The sequence below is a fragment of the Pinus tabuliformis genome, chromosome Q (genome assembly GCF_031772625.1).
Source record: "Pinus tabuliformis cultivar Carrire ecotype Pingquan chromosome Q, CPIR1, whole genome shotgun sequence".
NCBI lineage: Eukaryota > Viridiplantae > Streptophyta > Pinopsida > Pinales > Pinaceae > Pinus > Pinus tabuliformis.
In genome coordinates, this window is record NC_142296.1 from 80607076 (window position 1) to 80620000 (window position 12925).

General features: G+C 39.9%; 1 protein-coding gene across 1 annotated transcript in view; it reads left to right on the forward strand.

Annotated features, from left to right (window-relative positions):
* Nucleotides 1-1219: 1219 nt before the first annotated feature.
* The window catches only part of LOC149218359 (brefeldin A-inhibited guanine nucleotide-exchange protein 2-like), a 51858-nt gene continuing 40152 nt past the window's right edge, over nucleotides 1220-12925 (forward strand). Inside the window, 7 exon segments of the mRNA XM_089383915.1 lie at nucleotides 1220-2785; nucleotides 4148-4465; nucleotides 4767-5106; nucleotides 5234-5656; nucleotides 5775-5889; nucleotides 5892-6066; nucleotides 6161-6434. Of these exon segments, the coding sequence (XP_089240041.1) occupies nucleotides 1605-2785; nucleotides 4148-4465; nucleotides 4767-5106; nucleotides 5234-5656; nucleotides 5775-5889; nucleotides 5892-6066; nucleotides 6161-6434 (2826 nt within the window). The 5' untranslated portion in view covers nucleotides 1220-1604.

Below are 12925 nucleotides of genomic sequence, written 5' to 3' on the forward strand. Positions count from 1 at the left end.
GGGGTCAGACCGGCAGAGGGCGGGCGCACTCGTTGCTTGCAAATCGCGCAAGATGCGGGCCTTAGGGTTTAGAGCCTAAGGCTGCAGAGCGCGCGTCAAAATTCAATTGGTAATGTTAAACTATGGAAGAGTTATCCCTCTGTTGCGATTGTTAATAATTAAAATACTATTATTATTATTATTGATTATAAAAAGAATTAATATGTAAATTAAACATTTATACATTTAAAAAGACATGGATTACCACTTTACCTTACCATTGAGATTCTTAATCTTTACATAAGCTTTGTTATAATAACACGAGCCAATATCATAATTTATCAATACCACATGCCAAACAAATCATATCTTAATTCATATGACACTTGTTTATAGGTGTAGTCTAACTAATTGACCAAATGACATTTTGGCGGAATACAACTACAATTTCTAGCTAGATTATGATTTCTTATTGTTTAAAATATATTTTTGAATGCATAAATGAATTCAACAACTGAAAAACCCACTCGATCTTTGCAAATTAAACAACTTAACTTTATAATTTTTAAAAATTTATACCAGATTTTAAACAAAATATTAAAATAACTATTTAACCATTTCATCTATTAATTAGACTATACACTTGTTTATATAACAAATTTTTAATTAAATTAAAATAGAAAAAAAAATTATACAAACTAGTTTATATGACAATTTTTTTGAATTAATTAATTTAATTAAAAAAATACATAATTATTCTAAAAATAAAACCCACCTTTAATTTATATATATTATTTCAAAAATAACACACCTATCACCTTAATTATTCCAAAATAAATACCTCTATTTACCTAAGTATTCGAAACTAAACACATCGATTTAATTAATTAAAAATTGTTAAAATTTTAAATTTATATATTAGATAAAAGGAGTTGACCACATAGAATTGCATACATATACTATTAAAATTTTATTTACATACGAAATCTTTAATTTTCAATAAATATATATATTTGCCCTGATTATGGTTGACCAGATCAAATTTAATATTTATTGTTAACGAATCTCTCCAACCCTCTCCTTGCTCTTCGCCTAAACTAATCAAATCATTAATTGAAATTTCTACAATATGGAGACAGAAATTCCATAAAGGACTCAATATGGAGAGAGAAATTCCATAAAGGAGTCCCAAGGCTTGTTGCAAGCTCCTAAATATGCGAGGAACCACCATTAAGGAGATTACCCTGGTAACATCATGCACATAAGGAACGAGCACCAAATAGACTACTTCAATAAGACCACCACCGTGTGACCTTGGCCTAATAATTAAGTAGAAGAATAATTGTCAGTAGAACAGACGCAAAATCACAGATATACAAACATATATCACGTCCAATGGAGAAGGAGGCCACCATCAAATAAGGGAAGAGAAAAGCTAAATCTGGTAAGCCTTCAAATTTGCAGAGTCTTTGGATGTTGTTCATGTAGATCTCCCTGCAATTCAATCTGAAACTCTATGTAATGCAATGCAATGCAAGAAATACTGAGATCCGAAGAGGCATACACAGACATTTGTTTTGATTAGAGATTTCTTCGAGAGACGGAGAAGTCTCAGAAATCAATCAATGGCGGAATCTCAGGTCACCCTAGCTTTGGATTCCCGTCTGGGGGCCGTATTAAGCCCTGCCCTGGACAAGATCATAAAGAATTCCTCATGGCGCAAGCATTCCAAGCTTGTGCAAGAATGCAAGGCCGTGCTGGAGAAGCTTTCGGTCGCACAGCCTTCTGCCGAGCAGCAAGAACAGCAGACGGAAAGTCCTTCCGTCGCCCCTGTTGTTGACGGGCCCGTTTCCTTCAGCCTGGCTGATGCAGAAATCATACTACAGCCCCTAATTGCGGCCTGCGATTCAGGTTTTGTGAAAATGGTAGAACCTGCCCTGGATTGCATACAGAAATTGATAGCCTACGGTCACATCAGGGGTGAGGCTGATGCGAACGGTACCCCTGAGAGCAAGCTTCTATTTCAACTCATGGAATCGGTCTGCAAGTGCCACGATTTGGGGGACGAGAATGTGGAGCTCCTGGTTCTCAAGACCCTACTTTCTGGGGTTACATCTACGGGCTTAAGGATTCATGGAGATTGCCTGCTGCAGGCCGTGCGGACCTGCTATAATGTTTACTTGGGCAGCAAAAACGTGGTTAATCAGACCACCGCTAAGGCCTCTCTTACGCAAATGCTCGTCATAGTGTTTCGCCGCATGGAGGCTGATTCGTCGACCATCCCCCTGCAACCCATTTTTGTAGATGATCTCATGGATCCCGCAGAGAAATCCAGTTCTGATGCTAATAATACCCTCTTTGTACAGAATTTTATTTCTAAAATCATGCAGGATATTGATGTGGTTTTGAATCCTTCTCCGTTGAAATCAATTGGGGGCCACGATGGTGCATTTGATTCGACTGCTGTCACAGCGACAAATACTACTGATCTACTTGATTCGACGGATAAAGATATGCTGGATGCTAAGTATTGGGAGATAAGTATGTACAAGACTGCTCTGGAAGGAAGAAAGGGTGAGCTGGTTGATGGGGATTTGGAACGGGATGGAGATTTGGAAGTTAAAATCAGCAACAAGCTTCGACGAGATGCGTTTTTGGTTTTCAGGGCATTGTGTAAGCTCTCAATGAAGAGTATACCTCAAGAAGCTACTTCGGATCCGCTTCTTATGCGGGGAAAGTCAGTGGCATTGGAGCTATTGAAGATTCTTCTAGAAAATGCTGGAGCTGTTTTCCGCACGAGTGAGAGGTATTGAGTTTGTTGCTCTGTCCAGATTGTGCAATTCCTTGGTCTTTCATTGTGTTTTATGGAGATTGAGATGGGATTTAAATTCATTTCTGATCACAATCCACAACTTGAGCCAAGACCCTAGTACACTTTTTTCATGCATTTTATATGTCCATTTAATATTTACCATTTCCGTCTGTCTGTCATGGTATCCTGTTCAATTGCTACTTTCAAGTAGTTTCTTTTATATTTACATTTTGATATATAATATGTTGAAGATTATATAAAATCTTATTTTCTACAGTTATAGTATTTTTAAAAGTTGTAGGTACTATTTACTTCCCACGGATTGGCAGAAACAGCTTTAGACTGATGAAAATACAAAACTGTGACTTTCTTTACCATAAACTGCCATCACTAAAAAACATGTTACGTCACTGAATTGAAACAGATACTATTCCCCTGCAAGAAAGTCTAGTGCTTTCTTAAATGAAGTCTGGTCCACCTTTAAATGATTTGGAACTAATGTTGCAACAATCCCATATGTAAGTGGCTGCTGTAAAATCTTCAAATCCAGATCTAAGGCTCACATGGGAATAAACTATGAATAGACATAACTGATGAAGATAAGATTACATCAAAGGGGAAATCCCCCAGGCTTGCTCTAATGCAACAGAGTAATTTATGAAATAAGGCCTAGGTATTGGATCTCATAAATTGGTACTCATAGTTGGCCAATTTTCATGCTACTATTGTTTGTTGCTCAAGGTGCTTAGGTTAATCCAAACCTGATGTTACTGCTTGTTTTCCAAGCTCAGCGGACTATATTTTCTGTTCTTCTATTCTCTAACGGTCCTTAACTGTATAATCCTATCCCTTTCGGTACCATTTGCGTTGTGGCCATTACGTCCCTTTTGATGTAGCATCTTATAGGTCAGAGTAATATCTGGTTTTTAGAGAAAATTGATATTTACTGCTCTATAATTTATGCCTTGGTATGGAATTTGGCTTGTTGGTATAATAGATTGCAATCTCTCAATGATTCTTTCATCAACTGCTTTTATAATTAATCTGTTTTTTCAATGATTGTTGTCATATTCTGTTCTATGCAATCTGTATTTATTTTCTGGGATAGCATCTGATTGTTTGGGTAATATGGTACTCTAATTTGACCAATCGCTACATTCCCTTCATTCTTTATGTTATCATTATTCTTTGATAAAACTCGGTGGTCAATATTTTTTTACATATATCCAATATAAATTTCAGTTGTCAAAGTCTTATTTTTTGGTTTTGACATGTGTTCCTGTGCTGTTCTTTTATTATTAGTTTGTAAGGATATCAAATTTGATCGTCCTTGTGTTCATACTTGTTATCAAGCAGGTTTCTGGGGGCCATCAAGCAGTACCTTTGCCTATCACTTTTGAAGAACAGCGCATCACCTTATATGAACATTTTTCAACTTTCTTGCTCCATTTTCATGAGCTTGGTTTCCAGATTCAGGGCAGGATTGAAAGCTGAAATAGGAGTGTTTTTTCCAATGATTGTTCTTCGAGTTTTGGAAAATGTTTCCCAGCCAAATTTTCAGCAGAAGATGATTGTTCTTCGCTTCTTGGACAAACTTTGTATAGATTCCCAAATTTTGGTTGACATATTTATCAATTATGATTGTGACGTTGAGTCATCTAACATATTTGAGCGGTATTTTTCTTCTCTTTTACTCACATCATGTATGGGATCTTTCATTCAATGCAACATTATGCTAAGGTTTTTTACAGCTCAATTTCTATTTCCCAGCTGCCTGGTACACTTGTATATGTGTCTGAAATATCCTTTTGGTATTTTGCTCCAAGTAAAATTTTTTTACAGGTGCTTTTGGTGACTGTTTGTTATACTTTTCAAGGAACGCTATTGTAGGTTTAGAACATGACAGAATGCCAGATTTGCTGCAAACAATCTACTGTATGCATTGTGATTGTTTAATTAAACCAGGATTTTACAGGATGGTCAATGGGCTTTTAAAAACTGCTCAAGGTGTCCCTCCAGGTTCTGCCACTACATTGTTACCACCTCAGGATGCTGCCATGAAACTTGACGCCCTTAAGTGTTTGGTAGGGTTGTTGAGATCAATGGGAGATTGGATGAATCGGCAACTAAGGATTCCAGATTCACAGAATGTTGAAGCTGAAGATGTTAGTATAGATTATGTAAATGGTGCATCTTTGGCAAATGAAGGCGGGGAGGAGTCCGTGGATAGCAGGGAACACCATCCTGAATCAGGTAGTGAAACGTCAGAGGTTGCTACATTTGAACAACGCCGTGCTTATAAACTAGAACTTCAGGTCAAGATGCTACCCTTCTGCTCTCTCCCTCTCCTGTATTTAAGTGTTCTACATATGTTATAAATGGCTTATAGAGTTTCACTTTCCCCTAAACAATTATGGAAACTAATAATTGAACTGGATACAGGAAGGTATATCCCTTTTCAACCGGAAGCCACGCAAGGGCATTGAATTCCTTGTCAATGCAAAGAAGGTTGGAGACTCCCCTGAGGAGATAGCTGCTTTTCTAAGAAATGCATCTGGTCTGGACAAGACCTTGATTGGTGACTATTTAGGGGAGAGGGATGATTTTTCTCTGAGGGTGATGCATGCATATGTTGACTCCTTTAATTTTGAAGGGATTGAATTCGATGAGGCACTAAGGGCCTTCTTGCAAGGCTTTAGATTACCTGGTGAAGCACAGAAAATTGATCGCATCACAGAAAAATTTGCAGAGCGCTATTGTAAGTGCAACCCAAAGGTTTTCACTAGTGCAGACACAGCTTATGTTCTTGCATACTCTGTGATCATGCTCAACACTGATGCACATAATCCAATGGTGAAGAATAAGGTATGCCTTTTTCATCCTGCGCAAATCATTGGCTGTTCTGATGGACCATCATATTTAAACTTTTTTGGGATCATCCTATATCCAACTGCCTCTTTCCTAATTTGCAGTGTTATTGCAGATGTCAAAGGCAGATTTCATACGGAATAACCGAGGTATAGATGATGGAAAAGATTTACCAGAAGACTATATGGGATCCTTGTATGATCGTATTGTGAAAAATGAAATCAAGATGAAGATGATAATTTGATGCCACAAAATAAACTTCCCACAAATGCAAACAGAATTTTAGGTCTAGATAGCATACTAAATATTGTAATTCGTAAAAGGGGGGAAGAAAAAGCTCTGGAGACGAGTGATGATCTTATTCGTCACATGCAAGAGCAGTTTAAGGCAAAAGCTAGCAAGTCTGAGTAAGTGAACTTAACAATGTTGCAATACAATGACCTATTCCAGATTGAGTTTTCTGAATAAAATGTAACAAAACTCTTGTTGTGGGAGCTGCAGGTCTGTCTATTATGCTGCTACAGATGTGGTAATCTTAAGATTCATGGTGGAGGTTTGCTGGGCTCCAATGCTAGCAGCATTCAGTGTTCCACTTGACCAAAGTGATGATGAGGTGGTTATCTACCAGTGCCTTGAAGGTTTCCGTAATGCAATTCATGTTACCTCTGTCATGTCTATGCAAACACAGCGAGATGTTTTTGTGACTTCTTTGGCAAAGTTCACATCTCTGCACTCTGCTGCTGACATCAAGCAGAAAAATATTGATGCAATCAAGGTTAGTACCACTCATCTACTTGTATCTCCTCATATTTGGAAAGGGTTGAATCTGATCTTCAGGTGTTTAGGGAAATTCATCCATGACATGGAAAAAAATATTTGAGGCTCATGTATTCATGCAAAGTAGCGAGCTTCTAAAATGACTTCAGTGCAGATGAGATAAAATTAAGCATACATATCCTTATATAATTTCTATATCCGACAAACATTGTTGGTTTATAGATGCAAATGTATGGATTTGGCTTGATTAACTGTCGTACAAATCAAGTATGCTTTCTGGAATCACTGTGTGCCTCTTGTTTTTGCTAGTGCGTATGCAGTAATATCTCACTCTGTTGATGTGAATGATAAGCCAAAGACTTTAGTGGACTAATCAACTATATTGATAAGAAATCCAGAGACACATGGAGAACATGCTGGCCTGATCCTAGAGGCCACCAAGCAGATCAAGCTAAAAGATTTCTAATCATAAATTTAAAAATTAACTAGTGGTTCTTTCCTTTCGGAGTTTGTTTCATAGTGTTCACTACATATTTATGCCCCTACAGGGTTCACATCCAGATTCTTCTATTACCAAAGTTGCAAACATACAGCTTCATTGTCTGATGTACACACAGTGAAGGCCTAATTGGATAATCTACAAACCACTATGGAATTGGCCTTCCTGTAGATGCTATACTGAAGATTACATTTTTCAACAGAAGGATATAGCAAAGGTGTTTCTTATACATCACATGAAAGAAATCATTCCCATAGTTTAGAAGCATAGAGGAGTCTTAAGTTCTTAACCAAACATGGATATGCTACACTACAATGATTGTGTTCTTTATCCTTCCTTTTTAATAATGAATGCCTGAACAACAAGAACTGATGCTATAACACAGAATGACAAGGGAAAGAAAGATGCAAAACAGATATTGAAGAAGCTAAGTGTGATAATGACAAAAACAGGATTCTCAAAGAGCTTCATGAAACTCTAATTATCACAGTAGATCACAGTTGGATCTATCATCTGACCAAACAATCCAACACGTATCTTTCTCATCCAGATTGCCTCACATGCTGCTTGACTTGCAGCCATGTATGCTGCTTTTGCCGAGCTGAGCACCACAAATCTTTGCTTCTTGCTATACTAGGAAACAACTGCAGTCCTAACACTGAAATTCCACCTAATGTACTCTTTCGGTCTGATGGACTCCCCGACCAATCTGCATCTGTGAAGCCACACAACTTTACTCCCTCTGTCTGTTTGTACCATAGTCCAAACTAGGTAGTGCCTTTGAGGTATCGTAAAACATGCTTAGCTGACTTCCAAAGTGTTGAATTTAGGTATGTTCTATGCTAGAGCAATTTATTTCAATTTTCACAGTGAACTCAATATCTTTTCTAGATTAGCAATCACATCAGCATTAAAGTAAACTGCAAATAGAACCTAAATGTAAATCGCAAAAGACAAGCCAAGACAAGAGGACACAAGATGTGGCGCTAGAGTTAAAATTGGCAACTAGGGCCAAACTCCATGTGGGTCATTTTATTTATGGCAGCTGATATTTTTCTTGGATCCCTCTCATTGAGAGGTGTAGGATTGATTTTAAGATTATCCGATTCCGATAAGTATTCATGGAGTTATGAATTTATTTGTGTTATAACTTATAAAACAATTCGTCAAGGTTCGGCCAGCAACCAAATAAACCCCACATGTGCTCAACGTTTTAGTATAAATAGAGGTGGCCTTCAAGTCATTTCAACACACTTGGGATTTCTTCCCCTCTCTACTTGTCTTTGGGTTTTAGTAGGAGGAGAGATCCTAAGGAATAACGTTGCCTTAATCCAAAGGGTAGAAAGCCGGAAAAGCTGGAACGGCAGGAAAAGTCGGAAATGCCGGAAAAGCCAGAACTGTCAGAAAAGTCGGAAAAGCCGGAAATGCTAGAACTACTGGAACAACTAGAACTGTCGGAAAGCCGGGAACAACCGGAACTGTCGGAAACAGCCGGTAACATGAACAACATAGTGATGATGGGTGCAGTGTGGTGAGGTGCAACATGATGACGAAATGCAGCACAACAATAGATGAAGGAGTCACCTTGGAGAATTGGTTGAAGCATCATGTCTTCAACTGATCTCATGTATCATCTTCTTAGAGATGACCTATGCTCTTATCTAGATAAGTCAAAGTGTTGACTTCTGTTGTAAACTTATTATCTCTCTCTCTCTTTGCTGAACTATTGAAGAACATATAAGAAGAATTGATCAAGGGTTTCCCACATTGGGGTTTGTCGCTAGCTAGCGCCACATCTTGTGTCTTAGCTTGTCTTGGTTTGTCTTCTGCGATTTATGTTTATGTTCTATCTGCAGTTTACTTTGATGCTGATGTGATTGCTAATCTGGAAAAGATATGGAGCTAACTGTGAAAATTGAAATAAATTGCTCTAAGCATAGAACATACCTAAAATTAACAGCTAGCCAGGGACAAACCCCAATGTGGGGAAACCCTTGATCAATTCTTCTTATATGTTCTTCAATAGTTCAGCAGAGGGAGAGATAGTACATATACATCAAAAGTCAACATATTGACTTATTTAAATAAGAGCAGAGATCTTCTCTACGAAGATAGCATATCAGGTAGCTGATCTGAGCTGAGTAGAAGGCATACTGCTTCCACTGATCCAAGGTGACTCCATCACCATGCTGCTCCTCATTGTGCTACACCTCACTGTGCTGCACTCAATCATCATGTTGGACCTCATTACCATGCTGCACACATCATATTGCTGCATCATCAAGCTGTACCTTATCATCATACTACACCCACCAGTGCTGCCTCATACTGAACCTCACTGTGCCCATCATGATGCATCCCATTGTAGCATTTATTTATCAATGTTGCACTACACTTCATCATGATGCCCATCATTATCTATTTGCTGCATTAACAGCAGATAGGGCAGCCTTGATTATGTCAAGATAGTCCTATCTAACGGTCATCAAATCCTTGACTGTGGTGTCATGGCCTGCGGCCTGACATACAGTCTTCCTGTAGCTTTTAGGCAACACAAATATGATCCTTGATCCTCCAATGATACCTCAACGGATCTGATCCTAACCTCCCCTAATTCTGCCCTCCTAGATAGCCTCACTGTCTTCTTGAAATAGCTTCAGAGCATCCTTATTTCTCCACGCTGAATACTCCTTCTAGCTGTTGCTGTCACGCTGTTCCTTTAGGGCAGATTTAGGGCTAATGTATTGACTTGTCACCCTCAAATAGTAGTTGTACCTTCCAGCAAACCCTCCTTGTCTCGACCTCCTCCAATCAGTGATACTGTCCTCTAAACAGACCCCTGAAATAGCCCTCAAATGTCCACGTTGTCCAGTCCTTTCCTTGCTGCAGCTAGGGCTTCCTTTTGGACAACGAAATAGGGTCTTTAGATTGTGGATGGATGACTTTGGATTAGGTTTCTCTAGACTGCGAATAGGGCTTTCTTTAGGCAGCGGATTAGGGAAGTTTGGGTAGCGTATAGGAGCTTCTTTAGGCTGCGTATATAAGCTCCTCTAAACGTGGATAGATCTCCCTTAAATGATCTGTCTTTTGCTGCGGCTAAGAGCCTCTTTTGACTGCGGTTAGGGCATCCCTTTTTGCTGCATCCAAGGGCTGTCTCAAACCCTTTCAAAACAGCGTATAGGATTAGGGCATGGCTGTGTTCAGCTAGGGCATGATAACACTTGTGGCTAGGGCATGATAACACCTACGGCTAGGGTCAGCTGTTAGGCCTCCTTCACCGTGCTAGATCTCCCTTCTTGGATTGCGGCTAGACCACCTTCTGTGGCTAGGGCATCATCCTCTAGGACTGCGTTTTTCCCTTAGAGATTCTTCTTTCCACTAAAACCCAAAACAAGTGGAGAAGAAGAAATCTCAAGAGAGTTGTGTGTTCAAATGTCTTGCAAGGCACTTGTATTTATACCAAAACGTGGAGCACAAGTGGGTGCAGTTTAGTTGCTGGCCGACCTTGACGAATTGTCCCATAACACAAATAAATTCATATCTCCATGAATACTTATTGGAATAGTATGATCTTTCCATCAATCCTACACCTCTCGATGAGGGGGATCCGAGAAAAATATCAGCTGCCATTAATAAGATGACCCACATGGAGTTTGGCCTTCGTTGCCAATTTTAACACTCCCTATCAACTAGGGAGAACTCCATCTGTTGATCCATATGTCCAACTATATTATCTCTGCCATCAGTGCCTTGCACTGCTCTGCTCTGCTATTTCAATGTTTCTTATCAACCCAATGACAATTTCCAATTATCTTTAGTGGCAATCACATTAACTTATACACATTGATAGTAAATGCAGATAGAACATAAAAAAACATATGCAGAAGACAAGCCAAGACGAGAGGACACAAGATGTGGTGGATGCCAGGGACAAACCCCAATGTGGGGAAACCCTTTGATCAAATCTTCTTATTATTCTTCAATAGTTCAACAGAGAGAGAGAGAGTACAAATATCAGAAATATAAGCCCAAAACAGTGATGCCAAATCAACAGTCAATGCAACCCTAACCAGAAAGTCAACGTGATCCGGATTTAAACAGGAACACAACAAATTACAGATATAACCATAAATACAAAGATGCAGTAGAAATAACACTTCATTTCATTAATATCAAATATTGAACTATGCTTACAAACAGAATGGAAATAAGACTAGCTCGGGCAATGGTAGCTTATCTCTGAGAAGAGATGTGGCTGCTGCATGTCTTTGAACTGTGTTACAATGAGGCTCAAAGGCCTATTTATTGTTGAGAAACAATGGAAAACCCTAAACATCCAAAACCTAACCCTAGGAGATGAAGCGCCAAACTATGGGCTTCGTTTGAGTAAATTAGTACAACAACTTCCTGGGGTCGTATCTTTGGCATACGATCTCCATTTGACGCACATAATACCTCATTAGAAAGATCTATTTGAGGACTACAACTTCTGAGTGAGCAACATCGGTCGACGATCCATGTTGCTCCCGATTTTCCCAAAAAAACGTCGTTTAGGGCCTTAAAACGGCTCCGGAAGTTCAGGACCCGAAAAACTGCCAAAAATAGTAAGTTGTGCTACAAATAAGGAAACTGAAAAATTGAAAGAAACAATGGTGGGGGTCCAAGTGGAATTGGCGGGTGGCCACCAATATCCATCTGGATCATTCCTCCCCCCTTAGGAAGCAATGGTCCACATTGTGTTGAGTTCCTCCATGAGATGAGAAAACTTCTGCTAAATGTGGTCCCTGGTGAGCCGCTTGCCCTGGTGAAGGAGTTGGCCTGCTTTGACAACTCGATATAGTTGGATCTTTTGCTGTCGAGTGTTCTTGATCTGTGTGTCCATGATCCGATCAGTTGTGGCTTGCTCCATGCAATCTGGATTTAACTCTGTAGGTGTGAGTTGTTTTGCAATGTCTGATGTGTCCAACAATGGTGGGAAGTATGGTCGAAGGCGGTCCACATTGAACACTGGGTGTAGGCCAAGGAATGGGGGAATGCTGAGCTCAAATGCATTGTCGCCCACAGCCTTGGTAATGGTGTAAGGACCATATCGGAGTGGTCTGAGTTTCCGATAGGCTCCGGTAAGGCGTTCCTTCTGCAAATGCAACCAGACTTTGTCGCCCACCTGAAACTTGTGTGGCACCCGATGTTGATCATGTCGCTATTTGTACTTGGCATTTGATTTCGCCAGAATGTCATGGACTTGCTGGCGGATATGTTGGATGTGCTCAATGAAGCTGTTTGCTTTATCGGCTTCTGACTGGACATGAGCCGAATATGCCCGAGTAGCTGCAAATGGTATGGCCACATCAATAGACATAGTGGCTGGAATCCCAAGCCCACCTAAAAAGGGCTGTGGCTAGTCAAGTTGTGGAGAGCCCGGTTATAGCTGTGTTGGACATAGGGAAGGCTCTCATCCCATTTGCGTGGATGCTTTGAGTTGTACATGCGCAAAATGTGTATGATCACCCTGTTGACGACCTCTGTCTGGCCATCAATTTGGGGATGGAAAGCTGTGGACTTAGTGAGCTTGGTGTCCAGCATCGGCTAGAGACTGGACCAAAATGTACTGAGGAACATGTTGTCTCGATCTGATATGATAGACTGTGGGATCCCAAAGTGTACCCACACTCGTTCAAAAAAGAGTTTAGCAGGGGCTTCTGCTGTGATATTCTTCTTGCAGGCTGCCACAATGGCCATTTTCGAGAATCTGTCGACGACCACAAAAACACAGTCGTTGCCATGCTTGGTAGAAGGAAGGCCCGACATGTAATCCATGGATATGGATTCCCAAGGCCGACTAGGGGTAGGCAGCGGAGTATAGAGGCCTTGCTTCTTTATGGTCGGTTTCAAAATGGCGCAAGCAGTACAGGATCTGATGTACTTCCCAACATCCTGTCGAAGATTCAGCCAATAGAAATACTTCTGCAGTAGTGACACTGTTTTCTCGA